The sequence below is a fragment of the Lampris incognitus genome, chromosome 1 (assembly GCF_029633865.1).
Source record: "Lampris incognitus isolate fLamInc1 chromosome 1, fLamInc1.hap2, whole genome shotgun sequence".
Taxonomy (NCBI): Eukaryota; Metazoa; Chordata; class Actinopteri; order Lampriformes; family Lampridae; genus Lampris; species Lampris incognitus.
Window position 1 is genome coordinate 93,473,541 of NC_079211.1, and position 19,456 is coordinate 93,492,996.

The 19,456-nt window shown below is 40.3% G+C and overlaps 1 protein-coding gene across 1 annotated transcript; it reads left to right on the top strand.

The window, feature by feature from the left end:
• The first annotated feature begins 1,398 nt into the window (after positions 1-1,398).
• LOC130111223 (coiled-coil domain-containing protein 112-like) lies at positions 1,399-18,909 on the top strand. The gene is made up of 14 exons (XM_056278324.1): positions 1,399-1,443; positions 2,607-2,719; positions 3,214-3,338; positions 4,155-4,244; positions 4,493-4,568; positions 5,682-5,808; positions 7,428-7,547; positions 11,354-11,491; positions 15,158-15,279; positions 15,535-15,661; positions 15,970-16,137; positions 16,258-16,356; positions 18,391-18,509; positions 18,879-18,909. Exons 1-14 carry the CDS (start codon positions 1,399-1,401, stop codon positions 18,907-18,909), a joined length of 1,500 nt encoding a protein of 499 aa, XP_056134299.1.
• Positions 18,910-19,456: the final 547 nt, after the last annotated feature.

The following is a 19,456-nucleotide window of genomic DNA, read 5'->3' on the forward strand; positions in this document are numbered from 1 at the left end:
GTTTGTTCATCATCTCCCTCACAGCGTTTCACTGGCTTTTTCTTAGGCGCTGCGTGGGCCTTCATCACCCTCTCGGACGTCTCGTCCGATGCTGTAGCATTAGCTACATCTTCTGCCGCCTCAAAGTTTCTCAATTTGGCCTTAAATTGTCCCAATGTCAACTCACTGTCGCCATGTGTCACCATTAGAGTGAATGGCTTATATCTCTCGGGTAACCCCCTCATCACCATGGCCATCATTAGTCCCTCACTCGGTGCTTCTCCCGCCCCTTTGAGAGCCGTAATGATTTGTTCAGCTCGGATAATGTATTCGGTTATCGTCTCATTATCAGCTTTCTTTAGCCCAGTCAATGTTACATACAGAGTGACAATCCGGGGTCTGCCCTTACCAATGTAATGTTCCCGCAACACCCGTAGACTCTCTCTACCTTTGTCCTTCGTTTCTCTGAAGATCAGTCCCAAGCTTGTGTTGTCCAATAAAGGCGCCAATGCGCAGTAGGCGTCCGCGTTCCGCTCTTCGTCTAGCGCCTGCTCTTCCACTGTCAAAGGTCCCACGGGCTCGGTAAGAATGGTGGTTTTCAACCCCACACCATGCATGCAACAGAGCATTCGCTCTTCCCACAGTTCATACTCATCGGCCTGTCCGTTGAATGTGGGCCACCTGCTCTTCTTTCGCTCCATCTCCCTAGGTAGCGTTAGCTTAGCGTTCCGTTAGCTTCCCGATAGCCTCTCTCGATGCTAACTAGCTTCACACTTGCTAACTTGCTACTCCGTGCTAACCTGCGCGCATCCCGCCATCCGAGGTTATCACACTTCGTGTACTTCTTTTATCAAACTACTAAATAAGCCAACGTTATCTGGGCCCATAACCTGTTAGAAGACTAGACTAATACTTTATGTCTATCTCTGCGCAGATGAAGTGGATTATTAAACCGTTATAAAGAATCGTACTGACTACCGAACTTCTGCTGGAGGGAAAAAATGCAGCCTTCGTTTATTCGGTAGTTTTGGGAGAAGAAGAAAATGAACGGCGTCTCAGTGACGTAATCAATCCGCGCATGCAAGCGCAACACCGCCCACTTGTGGACAAACAAAGTCGTAAACAAAATAATAGTACACAGTAACACATAGTCATACAAATACACTGGTGTCATAGCTCAACAATATATTTCCCAACGTAGGAGGAGGACAAAGATTCAAGAACGCTCTGTCAGATTAGGGTATATTTTCACTTGTGCAAACTTTCTTTCTTTCTTTCTTTCTTTCTTTCTTTCTTTCTTTCTTTCTTTCTTTCTTTCTTTCTTTCTTTCTTTCTTTCCAGCAGCGCTACACCGCCCTCCGCTGGTACTTGGGCCGGTGTACACTTTTCTTTTTTTTCCCCTCCGAGATCTAATGAAACATGTCCACCTTCGCTACCGCACGACTCGCCGAGAAAAGCCGCTGGGTAATTACTAATCTAAATTTTGCTTTAAAGACGGATGATAACAGACATAATCACGAGGAATTCATTCAAAACGACTGTAAATACTCCATGTGAGGGAGCGCATAGGGTGACTTAATAACTAACCGGCCGGCGTTACCAAACGCCTGCTCTCCCTGTTGCCAACAACAGCTTGCTGCTGAGGGGCACCGGCGTCTGGCCGTGGCACGCGTCTTTGTAACGAATATTGTACAAGAACATCGCGTTGCTGTAAAGTAATATAGCGTTGCTGTAAAGTAAGAACAGTTTAAATTCCGTTGCCTTGAGACGTGTTGTTGTATGTAGGAGACGTTAAAGGACACTATCGGCGTTTTCAGTAATTGCGGCACTACAAATGGTGTAATTAGCGTTAACGATGCTTCACATTACTCTCGACCCTTTTCCTTCGCACACCCTGCATAGTGCATTATTTTGGATGCCTTTTGCTCACCTTCCGGCCAGGCAGCCGTCGATTTCTATTCATTCCAGCACGGTATCTAAATTAACTTTCAAAGACTTGACTTGCTTGATATGGGTTATGCAGCACAGCGAACGTTTTGTCATCTTTATTTTCTGTCAAAAAGTATCGTATCGTCGCAGCTGCAGTGTTAAGCAAACACACAAAAGAGAAAGTATCGCTACATGTTCACTGTGACGGATTTCGGCATAACTTCTGTAACCTATTTTTCTGGACTTGCCTGTTAGTAATTTTAAGTTCCTGTTATAAGCTGCTGCCACAGTATACGCCTAATGCTGCCACAGTATACGCCTTGAGCTCTTAGGCATATACTGTGGCAACAGCTTATAACAGGCACTTAAAAATCACTGACAGGCAAGTACAGAAAAATAGGTTACACTTCCATATCCCTGCGGAAATGAAAGGAAACCAATGGCCGCCTGCATGGAAGGCAGGATAAACGCACAAAAAATACATAAAACACTACAGCATACATGTAAAATGACAAATGATGAGTAGTTATGTAAAATATTGGCCGTTTGTAGTGGATTGACTGAAACACAAATAAACACCAGTATGGCCACCCAAGTTGGACGACGGAAGAATTGGAGTCGACTAACTTCTTTTAATTTCTCTCATGATTTACACCATTGTCAATGTTTTGTTGTTGTTGTGAAATTAATTTGAGCAGGGTGAAGGTGAATTCAGCACAGCTCCTCTCTTCAGTGGCCACCATGTGGAGGAGAAGCTGGCACAACAGACAGCGACTGAGTTTATCAAGGAAGCTGACAGAATGAAACAACTGTAAGTTAACCTTCGAATCATTTTCTCTGCCTCGGTGTTCATTAGTTTCACTTGTTCAGCACCAAATTGTTTTGATGAATTGAACAACTCACCTCTGTGATTACTCCATAGTGTCTAATTTCCTTAAGGATATTTTTTCTTCACATTGATAATTAAGTTATAACTTACACTGTGTGTGTACTCTGTATACATTACTGTTACTAATGTCACTTTGTCTCTGGCGCTTTCCTTCATACAGACATTTGCACATTTATATTTTATTTCTATATTTGTATATACACATTTATCAGAGTATACCCTCTGTTTTCCTCCCCAGATTTGTAACTTTTTAAATTTTTAACATTTACATTTTGTTCCTACCTGATTTTTGCTATACTCCTTCTTGTTACACAGTTCGGAATTAGCAAAAAAAAAAATCATTTTACTGCTCATTGTATTTTCATGTGAAATATGTGAAATAAACCTTTGAATCTTGAATCTTCACTTTCTCTCAGAATTGAAAAGGTGGAGAAAGAGATAACACTGAGTGTTCAGTCAAGAAAGAATCGCTGCTGGACAGATGGGTTTGGAGAACTGGAAGAATATGAGAAGTTGCTGCGGGAAGAGAGAAACGCTGATAGTGGGTCATAATTTTAATTTGGTAGACCAATGTGTTTCCTGGGTGTGTAGAAAGGCATCTGCTGAAGCATTTATATTTTGTGGTACTGACACCCTTTATTGGAAACAATTTTATTGAAACTACTATTAGGCAGATGGCTTTTTTAGGCAGTGTGGACCATGTTCGCTGATAGAGGAAGTATTGTTGTTGAAGTTATTTGATTACTTTCTATACTGTCTTTAGTCTTCTTTATTTGTTATTAGCAGTTCATTAACAAAATGTTGAAGGCCACTGATACACCACAAAGTGAGCTTTGACACAGGCAATGAATTCATTGTCCAGGCAATTGTTATGTTTTGCAGATTTATTTCAAGACTTAAGGAGTTGTTCTTTATCTGATGTGAGGGTCTAAGGACAGGATGTTGTGTGCTGTAAAGCCCCTTGAGGCAAAATTGTAATTTGTGACATTGGGCTGTACAAATAAAATTGACTTGACTTGACTCAAACACTTACAGAGCTCTGAGCTGCCGCTTTGTCTTATAAAAAAACAAAAAACAAAAAAACTGCTGTGTAGCCCAGTTAACCTTAAATTTTACAGATTTAAATGGATTAGCTAACCAAATATGCATACTACAGCGATATTCAAACAACACAAAATTTTATTCCATTGGCTGAACATGATTCATTTCATAATTTTATACCTTTTACATTCCATGTTTAACAATCTGAAAGGTTATCTGAATATTGCAGTCTTTATAACTCATGCCACGCCTTAAAACAAAATTTTTTTAGAGCAGAAATTCTAAAGAATCTAAGAAAAGGTCTTTGTTCTTGCAGAGATTACCATAGAGAAGCAGCTGGAGAAGATCCATAATGGAGTAAGGATGTTCCAGAGACAACTAACTGATATAAAGCCAAGCCCTAAGTGTAAGTAGGACTTACCAGATTCAAAGCAACAACACACGGAAGTGAAAATTGTGTATCTGAAAAGATGTCCTTCACAGAATTCATAACCATCTTGATGGCCAACAAGCACTTACGTATGTGTCATTAAACTTCTGTCAGTGTTTCCTTCTGGGCTATTGGTAGGAAGTTATTGGAGGGCTAATTTAAATACAAATTATTTTTGGCCAAATTGTTGGAAATGTGTTTTGTGTTTTCACTTGAATTTTCAGTGATTGAGAAGCTCAAGAAAATAATGTCAGAGGTGGACATCTCAATTAATACCTTCAAAGAAGACCAGTGTTTTAGGTAAATAAAAACATGTTGAGTGATGTGACTAAATTATGTGAAATAAAAAATCAATGAAAATAGACAATTTTAGCTACTGAACAAATATGCATTTATTTCTGTCTTGTTCCATATTCAGGCCATATCAATCAATCAGTCAGACATTATTTGTTTAGCACTTTTTTCACAAAAAAATGTAACACAAAGTGCTTCACACAACAAAACTATAAAATCCCCCCCCCCACAAAAACGTGATAATAATAGGTAAAGCACTCATTATAAACAGCACTCAATAAAAACAGGAACTAAAGACATTATCATAAAGCTCATCAATTTGTAATGAGGAAACGGTAAAGGCATTATTAAGACCGATGAAGATAAAATAATAGTATGATAATATAATAATGAAATTTTAAAAAGATAAAATAATATAATACTAAAAGAGAGGAGAGATATAGAAGTGAGTAAAACCAGAAACAAAAGTTAGGGTGTTAAAAAGAAAACAATCTAGAATTTAAAAGGATAGACCAAGTAGAACAGATTAAAAAAAATAAAACTAGATAAAATTCAATTAAGAGACAAACTAAAAGGTAGGTCCTGAGTTTGCTTTTAAAAATATCAACATTCTTTGCTGCCCACAGGTCCTCAGGAAGGGTGTTCCAGAAACTTGGACCATAGTAATATAAGGATGCCTCACCATGGGTTTTTATTCTGAGTTTAGGAATAATTAAAAGACTTGAGGGTTCTTGAAGGTTCATAAGCTAAAAGCAAATCTGATAAATAGGTCGGAGCAAGCCCATTAAGAGCTTTATAAACCAATAAAAGGATCGTAAAACCAATTGAATAAAATCAGCAATTAAATTTAAGGTATGAAGAAGTACTAAACATTTTTTTAAATAAATATTTTTAAAAAAAAAGTATACTTCAGTTGTTAGTAAGCAAAACATTTTTTTTCGTTTTCTGTGATCCTCTGTGACACTCGCACAATATTTGGGCACAGTCTAGGTAGGCGGTTTCCTAAAACCTAACTGCAACTATTGATCTTTCATGTTGATAAAGATGCTCTTGATTACAAAAGAAGAAAAAAACAACAACATTGGATCGTTCTCCTTTATACTTATTTGCCCCTTCCAGCTTTGAGGAGCTTTTGAAAGAGGAGAAGATATGCTGTCAGCAGATTGTTGCCAATGAAAAGAAGATTGAGATCTGGACCCTGGCTGTTAGATCAGACCTGAAAATGCCCACAACTACTTCAGTAAAGGTCTGTCTCCCCTAGTCTTTCTTTGTGTCCCCTCTTTTCACCTTCCTGTAGCATTGATATTTTGAGAAAGAGATAGTGTGCCCAGAGCACAGATCTGCATGAAGAGCCTTAGAGCTGAAATTTGATCTCTGTATTATGATTATATTATCAATAGCAATTACCATGGCTGGCCACAGGGATGCTTATGGTGATGATACGAAATGTAAAAGGGGATTGTATCCTCAGCTTTAAAGAAGTGGGCTTCTGTACCCATCAAATACTTATTGATACAAGTATGTACCTTAAATCATTAGAAATAGTATTTAAGAGATAATAAGGTCAACAAGTAATTGCTGACAGATCAGCACTAAATTTTGTATGTTTATACTATGTTTTATGTACTGTATGCATGGCCTGTTTCTTCTTGTCAACTCGGACACCAGACTTCCCCTTTCCAATTCAACTGAAGTGAATGGTTTAGCCCTAATTTTCTTTCGTAACTGCGTCCCTTTTCTTTATTCCTTAATGTACCTTCTCCTATTTTCTCCCCTTTTCAATCTGTTTCCTTTTGTTTGGGATTTTAACTGCCCTGTAAGTATCTTTTTACTGTCAGTTTCATAGAAATACAGCTAAAACTCCATCTTCATAACTGTATAGTCTTTTGGAATGGGCTGTGTAAGGCTAACCCCCTTGTCTAGAGTCTAGACCACAAGTGTCGCACGTCACACACAACAGATGCACTATAATTTTAATCTATGCAATTGTCTGCACCGGCTCCATGCAGGCTCACGTCTCAGCTGCGTCTCATGGGTATAACCATGACCCGAAGCGTTTATTTACATTTCAAGTCTATTTTTTTTGACAATATGTACATAAACATGAGGTTAACACACAATAAAAAGACAGCAAATTCATATATCTACCTACATTTGGCAACCTAGGCTATTCCTTATTTCAAACTTCATGGGGTTTCAATATATTTTAGGGTTTTATCTTTATTTTACCATTTTAATTAACTTTATTTTTTTAATTTTAACTTCCATTTTTATTTTCTTGTTATTATCTGACCTTGTTCTTTGATTTTAGTGTTTCTGATAGCAGATCGGTGCACGCATTTTCCTTTCTCTCTCTCTCTCTCTCACTCTCTCTCTTTTATTTTTGGAATGGGCAGAGCCAGAGAGCAGCACACTCTGCTCTGGTTTAAGTGTCAATCATATGCATCAGTGTTGATTGAAAAACAGGTCAGAACTCACACATATCAGAGGAAAAGTGCTCACTGTACAGAAAGTTTGGCTGCTTCTTTGCTGCTCGACGGCATTTTGAAATGCGTGGACAATACGGAACTGGTATAGACAGTCCCTTCACGTGTCACATAAATGCTGTCATCTTGCGAGCATGACACTGACTTGACACTTGTGGCCTAGATTAGGGGTAAAACTGGCAATTGTCACAATGTACACCAGATTAGACATAAAAGCCATGAAAGAGCAACAGTTTCAAAGGCTTGTGTTCAGTATCAAAAGGACTAACCACTGCTTATTAACTGCTAATGTAATTATCTTACATCCAAATAGCACTTATTGTTACATGGATCTTCTGACCCATCCAGTACATAAAATGATGTTAAGTCTCCCTGGTAGGTGACCAAACCCACAGGCAGGAATCTCCCTCCTGAAGTTCTGGCCCTGGAGTCTTTCCAGCAAAAGACAGGTGGTCCTTATGGGGGCTGGGACCAATATGACCACCAAGTCTTCCTGAAGGTAACACCATTATCATTTTCAATTTAAATAGAAATGGCATGTCAAAAGGGGTGTCAGGGCTACCAGCTGTAGAACCCAAAAGCAGAATGAGAGACAGGATGGGGGGGGGGGAGCCAAAGAGGCACGTTTATTGTTTTGAAGACAGGCGGCCGCTGGGCAAACCGACCTCGAAGGCAGCGGGACGGCTGCGGGACAACAGCACTCGGAGGTGGCGGGCTCGGTAGGCTCGTGGTTCTCGTACAGGCGGTGGTCTTGGCAGGGTTGTGGTATTTGTACGTGGGCTTGGCAGGGTCATGGTTCTTGTACAGGCATGGTCCAGGCAATGGTAGGGAGGTCTAACCAGAGGCAGAGGGAAATAGGGGTTAGGCTTGGTCAAAAAAGGTTCAATTCTGAGCTAGAGTCATCTACGCACTTGAAGTGGTTCAACGATCTGGCATTGTCTGGAGAGCAGAGCGGCTTCTTAGCCTGGCCGAGATGGGTTGATCGGCCTGATTGGAGATGCAGGTCAGGTGTGAGCTCTGGAGAGCTCCAGATGAGATTGATGAACCAGATGAGCTAGGTAAGGCAGTGGGAGTGACCTGACAAGGGCGGGGCTGACGAGGCAGGGACGTGACAAGGGAGCTGTTTTACACAATGTTGTCAGTAACAGTGAGCTGAATTCTCAGAATACTCAAAGAGGAGCCTTACTGGGGTTCTGTTGCAGAACTTAGGAGGCTTAGTGATCTGCTAAAAATCCCCTCAACAGTACATTTTTGGGGAAACAGAGCACAACTGCCTTTACATATCCTATTCCATTCATATCAGCACCAGCACAAATGACATCTAGCCCTGTAGTCAGTCTTCTCTACCTTTTTTTTTTTTACTTACCCAGGTGACAAGGTAACTATAATAAGTATTATCTTAATTAGTAATAAAGTGATAATATAATACCTTGTGGTCACATAGGATAACTTAAAAGCTCCGGATGAACAGGTAATGAAAAAAAATGGAGCTCGAGCCTGAATCTAACCTTGTACTAACTGTTTGGTTTTTTTTTTAATACAATAAAATCAAAAGCAGAGTACGGTGGCCCTGAGGTGCAAATCACAACGACAAATAGGAAAACACAACAGCAAATCAAAAAACATTACGACATATAGGAACTCACAATGACAAATAGGGAATCACAACAGCAAATCACAAAACAATGGCAAATGAGAAAAAAACACAACCCAAAAATTACAACAGCAAATTGGAAAACACAGTGGTTAATAACAAAACACGACAAATTGCAAATCAAATTAACAAAAGAGAAAACACAGCAACAAATCAGAAAATACAACAACAAATCGGAAATCACAACGACAAAATGGAAAACCACAATGACAGTAATGGTGCGTTCCATTTGAAATGGGAAGTAGGAATTTTTGAAACGCCCCCCGAAGTTAGTTTTCCAACTGAGAAAGTTGGAAGAACCTCACCAATCTGGACCTGAAAATCCAAGATGGTTGCTCCGCACATGAACAAAAAGTTAAAGCTGTAGTAATATACTGTTTATTAGCACTTCTGTTTTATTTGTGTATCATTAAATTGGTCATACAGTACTGTCCAACTTCTATCTGTGGACATGTTGCTACGGTGTTTGTATGCGCAAAATACCCCATAATGCGTTATTATCAATTGGTACTGCTAACAATGGCTAACCTGGCAAGAACTGGTATTTGGAGGCATACATCTTGGTTTTCCGACTTGTACTGGAATGGGGTCAACTCGGGTGTGACGTCATTTCCAGCTCCGACATCCTAGGTAAATGGAATGCAGTATAACTCCTACCGGAAAAGGTAGGGGCCTATTGACAAGGATCGTCGCTGATTGGATGTATATTGTGCTTGAAATATAGTGATTCCAGTCTTACATGAAACCTGTGATCCATCAGATTATGTGACCCTGCTATTTCAGATAGGATATGGCAGTCAGATCGATGCAGTTAAATTTTGGTATAAACTGGTTAGCATTAGGCATTCTGTTCAAGACGGTTAGATTTTGATGTGGGTTTGATGTGGTTAAAATTGTGGTTAGCATCTGGGGGTAAAGCTGAAATAGTGCATTTTAAGGGCAGGGTCACATAATTTGACAGGTCACAGATTTTGGTGTAACACTTAAACTGTGTTTACCTGCTGCTCTCACGTGTAAACATGAGCATTACTGATGATTAACGTTAATGGTCATCAGATTATTTTGATGCAGGGCATACATGTGAGGTGATACTTGATATGCTTATAACTTTTCACAGCAACATGAGTATGCACACTCTGAAGACACGTTTTAAAGAAGCAGGGTTGCATAGAAGAAATAACTATCCCCAGCTAGCTTAAGTGAGACGTACTCTTCGTTTTGTCATGAGGGCAATCAACTCCCATATTTTCGTAACGTGTGTGTGGTGTTAGTGTGTGTGTGCGTGTGTTAGTTAGTGTAGATAGCGGGATCGAAAACTAAAGCACTTATGATCCTAATTCTTTTTGGAGGTGGTAGGTATTGTTCCAGAGAGTAAGGGAAAAATCCCAGAAAATTAAAATTATGCATAATTATGCATAGATATGCAGAATATGCATTTTTCTAAAAATGGCTAAAAACCACGGTTCTCGGCATTTCAGGTGATTCTGAGCATCTTTGATTTTTTCACCTATATAAAAAAAAATTTCTGGGACTTCGAACTATGTTTTGGCATTATGCAAAATATGCATTTTTGCAAAAATGCACTTATGATCCTAATTTTTTTGGAGGTGGTAGGTATTGTTCCAGAGAGGACCAGAAAAATAGCAGAAAATTATAATAATTATGCAAAATATGCATTTACTAAAAATGGCTAAAAGCCACTTTTCTCGGCATTTCAGATGATTCTGAGCATTTGGGGGGAGGGAGTTGGAGTGGGGGGGGTAAACCACTTTTTTCAGCATTTCAGATGATTCTGAGCATTTGGGGGGAGGGAGTTGGAGTGGGGGGGGGGGTTAGGGGCAGGGGGAAGGCGGTTAGCTGGCAGGATGAAGAGGAGGGAGATTTAGACGGGTGGATAACCAAACCGCTACATTGTAGTGGGGTTCTTCTACTACATCTTAATATTTTTAATTTCCCTCTCCGGTTCCTTTGGTGTTCTCCTTAGTGTGGCCACATGAAAGCTACTTCCTCTTAAAGAGATGGACAGTGCGTCCAATCAGCAACAATCCTTGTTGATAGGCACCCACCTTTTCTGGTAGGAGTTAATGTAGTGTCTTCTGATTTGTGGTTGTGTTTTCTGTTATGTTGTTGTGATTTCCATTTTGTCATGTTTTCTGATTTGTGGTTTCTCTTTTGCCATTGTGATTTCTGATTTGTTATTTTCTGATTTGTCATTGTGTTTTCTCTTTTGTTAATGTGATTTGTAATTTGTCGTGATTTGTTATTTGCCATTTTTTTTCCTATTTGCCTTTGTGTTTTGTGAGTTGCGTATTCCTATTTGCCATTGCGTTTTGTGAGTTGTTGTGTTTTTCTTTTTGCTGGTGTGTTTTGGGATTTGCCGTTATGATTCCCCTTTTTTGTGTGTGTGTGTGGTTTCCTATATGCTGTTGTGTTTTGAGTTGTTATTTTGTTTTCCTATTTGTTGGGATGTACACTTCAGGGCCACCATAGCAAAGGCTAGACATAATCAAATGCCTAATGACTAATTAGGATTTTTATAGACAGTGTTGTCAGACTTAGCCTGTATGGATATAATATTATTTATAGATTTAACCTACCCTCTTTAGTTAGGTCGTTTTTTTCCTATTTGTTCTTTTCTATTTGATATGAAGGCATGGATCAAGCACAGTGGTCAACCAGCCTACAGGAGAGAAGCCAAGCTGTATCTGCCAGATAAAAGCCTGGAGGAGATGGTGCAGCATGAACAATGGTATCAGGAGCTGATCTGCTTACAGGACAAGAAGAGAGAGGTAAACAGAAGAGAACAAAACCTGTTCAATCCTTATTGGGGAAACACAGAGGCCTGATATTTGCTGTAAGAGCATACAAGCACTGTTTCCTGTAGCCAGAGATAAAGGAAGAGCCATCATTCCTCTCCCCTCTCTCTCTACTATTACTACTACTACTACTTTCGGCTGCTCCCGTTAGGGGTCGCCACAGCGGATCATCCGTTTCCATTTCTTCCTGTCTTCTGCGTCTTCCTCTGTCACACCAGCCACCTGCATGTCTTCCCTCACCACATCCATAAACCTCCTCTTTGGCCTTCCTCTTCTCCTCTTCCCTGGCAGCTCCCTATTCAGCATCCTTCTCCCAATATACCCAGCATCTCTCCTCCACACATGTCCAAGCCATCTCAATCTTGCCTCTCTTGCTTTGTCTCCAAACCGTCCAACCTGAGCGGTCCCTCTAATATAATCGTTCCTAATCCTGTCCTTTTTTGTTACTCCCAGTGAAAATCTTAGCATCTTCAACTCTGCCACCTCCAGCTCCGCCTCCTGTCTTTTCGTCAGTGCCACTGTCTCCAAACCATATAACATAGCTGGTCTCACAACCATCTTGTAAACTTTCCCTTTAACTCTTGCTGATACCCTTCTGTCGCAAATCACTCCTGACACACTTCTCCACCCACTCCAACCTGCCTGCACTCTCTTTTTCACCTCTCTACTGCACTCCCCGTTACTTTGGACAGTTGACCCCAAGTATTTAAACTCAAATGCCTTTGTCACCTCCACTCCTTTCATCCTGACCATTCAACTGTCCTCTCTCCCTTTCCGGCATAGGTATTCCGTCTTGCTCCTACTGACTTTAATTCCTCTTCTCTCCAGTGCACACCTCCACCTCTCCAGGCTCTCCTCAACCTGCACCCTACTCTCGCTACAGATCACAATGTCATCCGCGAACATCATCGTCCATGGAGACTCCTGCCTGATCTTGTCCGTCAACCTGTCCATCACCATTGCAAACAAGAAAGGGCTAAGAGCCGATCCTTGATGTAATCCCACCTCCACCTTGAACCCATCTGTCATTCCAACCGCACACCTCACCATTGTCACACTTCCCTCATACGTATCCTGCACCACTCCTACATACTTCTCTGCAACTCCTGACTTCCTCATACAATACCACACCTCCTCTCTCGGCACTCTGTCATAAGCTTTCTCTAAATCTACAAAGACACAATGTAACTCTTTCTGGCCTTCTCTATACTTCTCAATCAACATTCTCAAAGTAAACATCGCATCTGTGGTGCTCTTTCGTGGCATGAAACCATACTGCTGCTCGCTGATCGTCACCTCTCCTCTTAACCTAGCTTCTATTACTCTTTCCCAAATCTTCATGCTGTGGCTGATCAACTTTATACCTCTGTAGTTGTTACAGTTCTGCACATCGCCCTTGTTCTTGAAAATCGGTACCAGTATGTTTCTTCTCCACTCCTCAGGCATCCTCTCACTTTCCAGGATTGTGTTAAACAATCTAGTTAAAAACTCCACTGCCATCTCTCCTAAACATCTCCATGCCTCCACAGGTATGTCATCAGGACCAACTGCCTTTCCACTCTTCATCCTCTTCATAGCTGCCCTCACTTCCTCCTTGCTAATCCACTGAACTTCCTGATTCACTATCCCTACATCATCCAACCTTCTCTCTCTCTCATTTTCTTCATTCATCAGCCCCTCAAAGTATTCCCTCCACCTTCTTAGCACACTCTCCTCGCTTGTCAGCACATTTCCATCTCTATCCTTGATCGCCCTAACTTGCTGCACATCCTTTGCAGCTTGGTCCCTCTGTCTAGCCAATCGGTACAAGTCCTTTTCTCCTTACTTAGTGTCTAATCTGTCATACAACTCACCATACGCCTTTTCCTTTGCCTTTGCCACCCTTCACTTTGCTTTACGCTGCATCTCCTTGTACTCCTGTCTACTTTCTTCATCTCTCTTACTATCCCACTTCTTCTTTGCCAACCTTTTCCTCTGTATAATTTGCTGTACTTCCTCATTCCACCACCAAGTCTCCTTGTCTTCCTTCCTCTGTCCTGATGACACACCAAGTACCTTCCAAGCTGTCTCCCTTACTATTTCTGCAGTGGTTGTCCAGCCATCTGGCAACTCTTCACTACCACCCAGTGCCTGTGTTAACTCCTGCCTGAACTCCACACAACAGTCTTCCTTCTTCAACTTCCACCATTTGATCTTCGGCTGTGTCTTCACTCACTTCCTCTTCTTGGTCTCCAAAGTCATCCTACAGACCACCATCCGATGCTGCCTAGCTACGTTCTCCCCTGTCACCACCTTGCAGTCTCCAATCCCTTTTAGATGGCGCCTTCTACATAAGATATAGTCCACCTGTGTGCACTTTCCTCCACTCTTGTACGTCACCCTGTGTTCCTCCCTCTTCTTGAAATATGTATTCACCACAGCCATTTCCATCCTTTTCGCAAAATCGACCACCATCTGTCCTTCCACATTTCTCTTCTTGACTCCATACCTTCCCATCACCTCCTCATCACCTCTGTTCCCTTCACCAACATGTCCATTTATGTCGGCTCCAATCACCACTCTCTCCTCCTTGGGTACCCTCTCCGCCATGTCGTCCAACTCACTCCAGAATTCTTCTTTTTCATCCATCTCACACCCATCTTGCGGGGCATATGCGCTAACATTCAGCAATAAACCTTCAATTTCCAGCTTCATACTCATCACTCTGTCCCTCTCCCCTCTCTCCTCTCTCTTCTCTCTGCACTGCAAAAATGTATTAATGTGTGTTTAGAAAAAAGAGCTGCATTCAGTGATTTGGCAATCCATAGAGTTGGGACAGGTTTAACATAGGCCGTGTTATAGGTTTATAACCCCTTCAAAGATCTCAATAATATTCTTCTGTCTGTGCTATGATTGGTTGAGTACTGTCGTCATACAGAAGAGACGGAGGATGATTGCTTGTTCTACTGTCATACAGAAGCGACAGAGGAGATAGCTAACGTTAGCCGATGGCTACGTTAGCCATCGGTGTCAGAAAGGAAGGCAGTATTCACGCTCAACCAATCATAGCCATCTTTCAAGGGGGTTATAAACCAATAACGTAGGCCGTGTTATACGGCCTATGTCATAGTTCAGTTCTGATGTGTCTGTGTGCAGCTTTTTACAGTGAGCTGTAACGATAGTGCCCCCTCAGACCGGTTGTGGTAAAACCATCATTTGATTTCTGCCTCCTAAGTTCTGCTTTTATTGAGGATTTTGTTTTAAAGATTGTGTTGACAATTGACAAAAAATCGTTGGATGCACTAAAACCATGAGCACACTCCTTCAATTGAACATAATACACCTTCTTGGACATAGGACATACGAAAACCCCTATGCATGGATAATTTCCCATCTCGGTGTTTTCATATTTCTCTTTCTAAGTAACATTTTGGTAATCGTGTCTTCTTTTCCATGAGTTTGTGGCTCCTGCACATTGGTTTCCTTTAGGATTACAAACACTGCAAACCAGAGGCAAGTGGATAGCAAGGTGAAAGTGAAGTGCAATAACTTCAGTCAAAAACATCTCTCTTTAAAAGTATAATAAAATTAGGAACTATAAGAACCACAATTCCTAGTCTGTTGTTTGGTTCCCATATTCACCTCTTTTTTTATTACCAGGCCATTCTGCGGTGGAAAGCCAGCAGGCATCAAGAACGCCAGACCCGAATAGAGAGCCAGGAGGAGGTGGAAGAAGCAGAAAATAAGGAAAGGGAGGCCAAGACACAGGCCCGGAGACACAGGTGAGTCAAGGATAGAACAGAACAGCAGGAATAGTGAGCCGGGCTACAAAAACCACCAACAGATTGCGGCGCTTAGAAGGAGGATGGATAGCGATGCTTACTTCAAGGTTGGACAAATAAGCAAAAGTCCTCGGTCGATCTACCAAAGTCCCATTTAAACATCTCACTGGTAAAGGGAGAGTAAAAGGTAGCTGTTTGAAAAGTAGACCATCATTATCTCTATAGTTTTACCTCTATTCAACTCTTTCATTTCAGGGATGAGGAGGAGAGGAAAGAGGCAGCACGGCATCTGGAGAAGTGGAGGGAAAAGAAGAAGAGGAAAGAGGAGCAAGAAGATGAAGAGAGGCTGGCTAAGGAGATGCTGCAAAGGAGACTGGCAAAGGTGTGTGTGTGTGTGTGTGTGTGTGTGTGTGTGTGTGTGTACATACATGCAGGTGCGGGGTTGCTCCTTTATGTACATGTGCAGCTGAATGTTTGTTGTGATGCTTGTACCAAGTTGTGTGTATCTGTTTGATATTGTGTGTATTCATATAAAGTTATCATGCTTCAACAGAAGCCCCATCATCAGGAAATGTACATTAGCACCTGTGGTTACATGTTTGGCCATATGTTGTTTATTGGCACATGGATAGTGCCTTAGTTAACAGCGTAGCATAATATTTAGTGAACAAAGTGTTTTAAATCTGTCAGGAGGAGCGTCGTCGTCAGCTTGAAGTGAAGCTTACTATTGAGGAGCAGCTTCGACTGAGAAGAGAGGAGGAGGTGGAACAGGAGAGGAAGAAGAGAGAGGAGGAACTGAGAGAGATGGAGAAGAAAAGTAGAGAGGCAGCTGTGGTCATCAGACAGTTTCATGAAAGGGTAAAGCTTCTGGGAATGACAGGGATATGGGCTACTTCAAGCAACATCAACATCAAGCAACCCATCACTATATAACAAATGACTGGACAACACTCTTTAAGTGTTTCTGCTGTTTTATAGGATCTCCACAAGGTGGAGGTAAAGCTCCTGGAGAAACAGCTCGAGGAGCAACAGGAGACAGAGAGACAGAAGAGAATTGCTGCCAAGATCAAGAAGAAGGTAAGAATTGAATAGGGGATAACCAAGGCGTGAACATAATCCACATGATTCAGACACTTTAGGAAAACCACTGAAAAAAATTATGGGATTCAAGTTTCACCCTCCTGGTAGAATGGTCCTTTTATGGGTGAATCTGTTTTAAAAGATGGATATCTAGCCATTGTTTGTCCATATGTTTATGCCTCCGTGCTGGCAACAGCCATGTCCGACGGAATTATGTTTTCGGGTTGTCCATATGCACATCCCATTCTCGTGAATACAATATCTCAGGAATACCTTGAGGGAATTTCTACAAATTTGGCACAAACATCCACTTGGATTCAACTGATTAGAATTTGGTGGTCAAAGGTCAGGGTCACTGTGAACCCACAAAACCCATTTTTGGCCATAACTCGATAATTCATACGCTAATTGTGAAAAGTTGTACACAAATGAAGTGATAACATTTTATATTCAAAAGGTCAAAGGTCAGCTTCACTGTGATATCATAATATTCTGCAAAAACACTTTTCTGGCCATTATTCAATGCCATAACTCAGGAACAGAAGGGGAGATTGTGACCATATTTCGCATTTGCTCAGATACTGAATTGATGACACTGTTCTTGGATGCCTGCTTTTAAACTGTGGTGATTGTATAGATCTTCTGTGCTGCTCATTGGTTTTGCTGATATTGAGCTTCAGTTAATTATCGTTGTGCCATGTGGCAAAGCTCTCTTATCAGTCCTCTGTACTCCTCTGTAAAAATGGTCTCTAAGTGAAGACAGGATGTTTCTCACTGGAAATTATTCACTGGAATCATACATGTCACCAAAAAATACACTTAATGCCTTTTTATTAAATTCCTTCAAAGTCTTCACTACAAATATTATGAGTCTGGACAGACATGGATGTAAACTGCAACTTGACTGGCTGGTGGAGGCATACAGCCATGAGGCAGTATTTCTAGTTTATCTTCTACTCTTTTTTATTTCACTTGTCTGAAAGAAAGACAAGACACACACACTCTAAAGTTAGCTTATTTTTAATATGGGTGGCCCCATATGGGTTTCATTTATAAGAATATGAATAATCCATTATAATTTCATAAATTGTATCACATGATCTCTTTGTACAATGTACAATAGGAATAAAGATTGTAATGAAAAATCATTAATTTTTTTCTTTGTTTTGTTCGTTTCGTTGAATTAAGCTGCACTGCAAAACAGACAAGCTTATCAAGGTATTTTATCTTGTTTTAAGTCTCATGTGCTTATTTCAAGATATTGCTAGTAAGCTCCACTGGCAGATATTATTGCTTGTTTCAAGAAAGTACAGTTGTTGCATGATAATATGACTTGTTTCAAGATATTTAGTATAAAAAACAGAGATTATCTATCTCAACTTGTTTGTTTTTAGATTCCCTGTTGAGTGAAAATTCATTAAAATAGGTGTTATATCATGAAATGATATAAGATTCGAGTATACTTTCTTGAAACAAGCAAAATTATTGAGCAGTGGGATAAGAACATTTTACGAGCAATATCTTGAAATAAGCACTGTAAGACCTCGAACAAGGTAAACTATATTTATAAGCTGTTCTTTTCTTCTTCTTTTTTTAGAAGTGGTGGCCTTGTGTTCTTTTTTGTCAGTTGTTGTAGTGTTGTCTTTTCTGATTTTGTCCTGTTATGTATGTAATGTTGTGTTTTGTACAGACTCCAGGAAGAATAGCTGCTACTCCAGCTGCTGAATAAATGATAGGGAGTGTTTTATGTCCCCACTTACGGCATATGTTTTTATTTAAGCTTTTATTATCCATGTAAATATGCATTCTGCAGAACGCTCTACTGGGAATTTTCAACTTCTGAGTATAAAAAAAAAAAATCTCCATTGGACATACATGCATCTCAGGTTCTGGCTGACTATAGCATCAACTGACCTTTTGTCTTCATATGGTAGCTTGATATTGCCCGTTGTTATTAATATAAAACAAAATAAGCTATCTTATAATTACTATATAATATAACAAATGTAATAATATTTGTCCCCTATTTAGGCGGAGAGCAACATCAGCCGAGACCCCTCCAGACTGACCCAAGCCACCAAAGGCTGGAAAGAGCGAATGAAACATATTGGGCCCTCTGGAGGGGGCGCTGCTCTGCACATGTTTCACAGGTCTGACTTAAGTGAAGTTATTTGCATGTAGGAGCAAGGTAGCTGACCAAGTGTTGAATCATGTTTATTTTATGGTTTGGTTGTAATTTTAAGCCCTTGTTTTACAAGAAAAATAAATGCAATTGCAGCAACTTAAACTGATCATAAAAAGCATATTATCAGGTATTTACTGCCACAAATATAATTTCACTTAACTTGACATGATGATGGGTTATGGCAGTATATTGTGATTGTGATAATCAAATCTTATTCTAAAGAAATTGTTAGATTTGTCTTCCTACTTTATGTATTGTTGAGTAGTAATCCAAGAGTAACGAGCATTGAAGTCGAAAAGGTTAGAAGCTGATTTCTTTTGTTGTTTTATTTCAGAGCAATTCCCAGCTGGAGACAAGGCCTATGATATCAAACAATGGAAACAAGCTCTAATATCAATTTATATTTCATAAATCATTCAAATACATGATTTTTGGGGGGTTTTTTGCAAAAAAATTTCTACAATGGATCCTGCTTAGTGTTGCTTTCTGCTACTAATATTTGCACAATGTTTGTGTTTGTCAAGCCGATGACTGTTAACAAAATAAAACTTTTTTGTCAGGGTTTTTTGTCGCATTCTCTTTGTTCTTTTTCGATTTATTTTGTAAATGGCGATACTTTCCCCAGATCATACGGGATACCTAGTGGAGTGTATAATGTGTATCGTCCATATGTAAATGTAGACTAAAATTCAGTAATCCAATGTAGTTCATTCCCAGTCATAATTTGATGTGCACAATGTTGGAAAAAGGAGAGAGAAAAAGAAGATCACACATTCCATGGGTTTGCCCAAGGTTGGAATTACTATGCTTGAGACAAACCCAAGCAACACCCCTGAAAGTTGAATCAGTTTATCTGGACACAAAGTTTAGTGGGAGAAACGTTTTGTCACTCATCTAAGTGACTTATTCAGT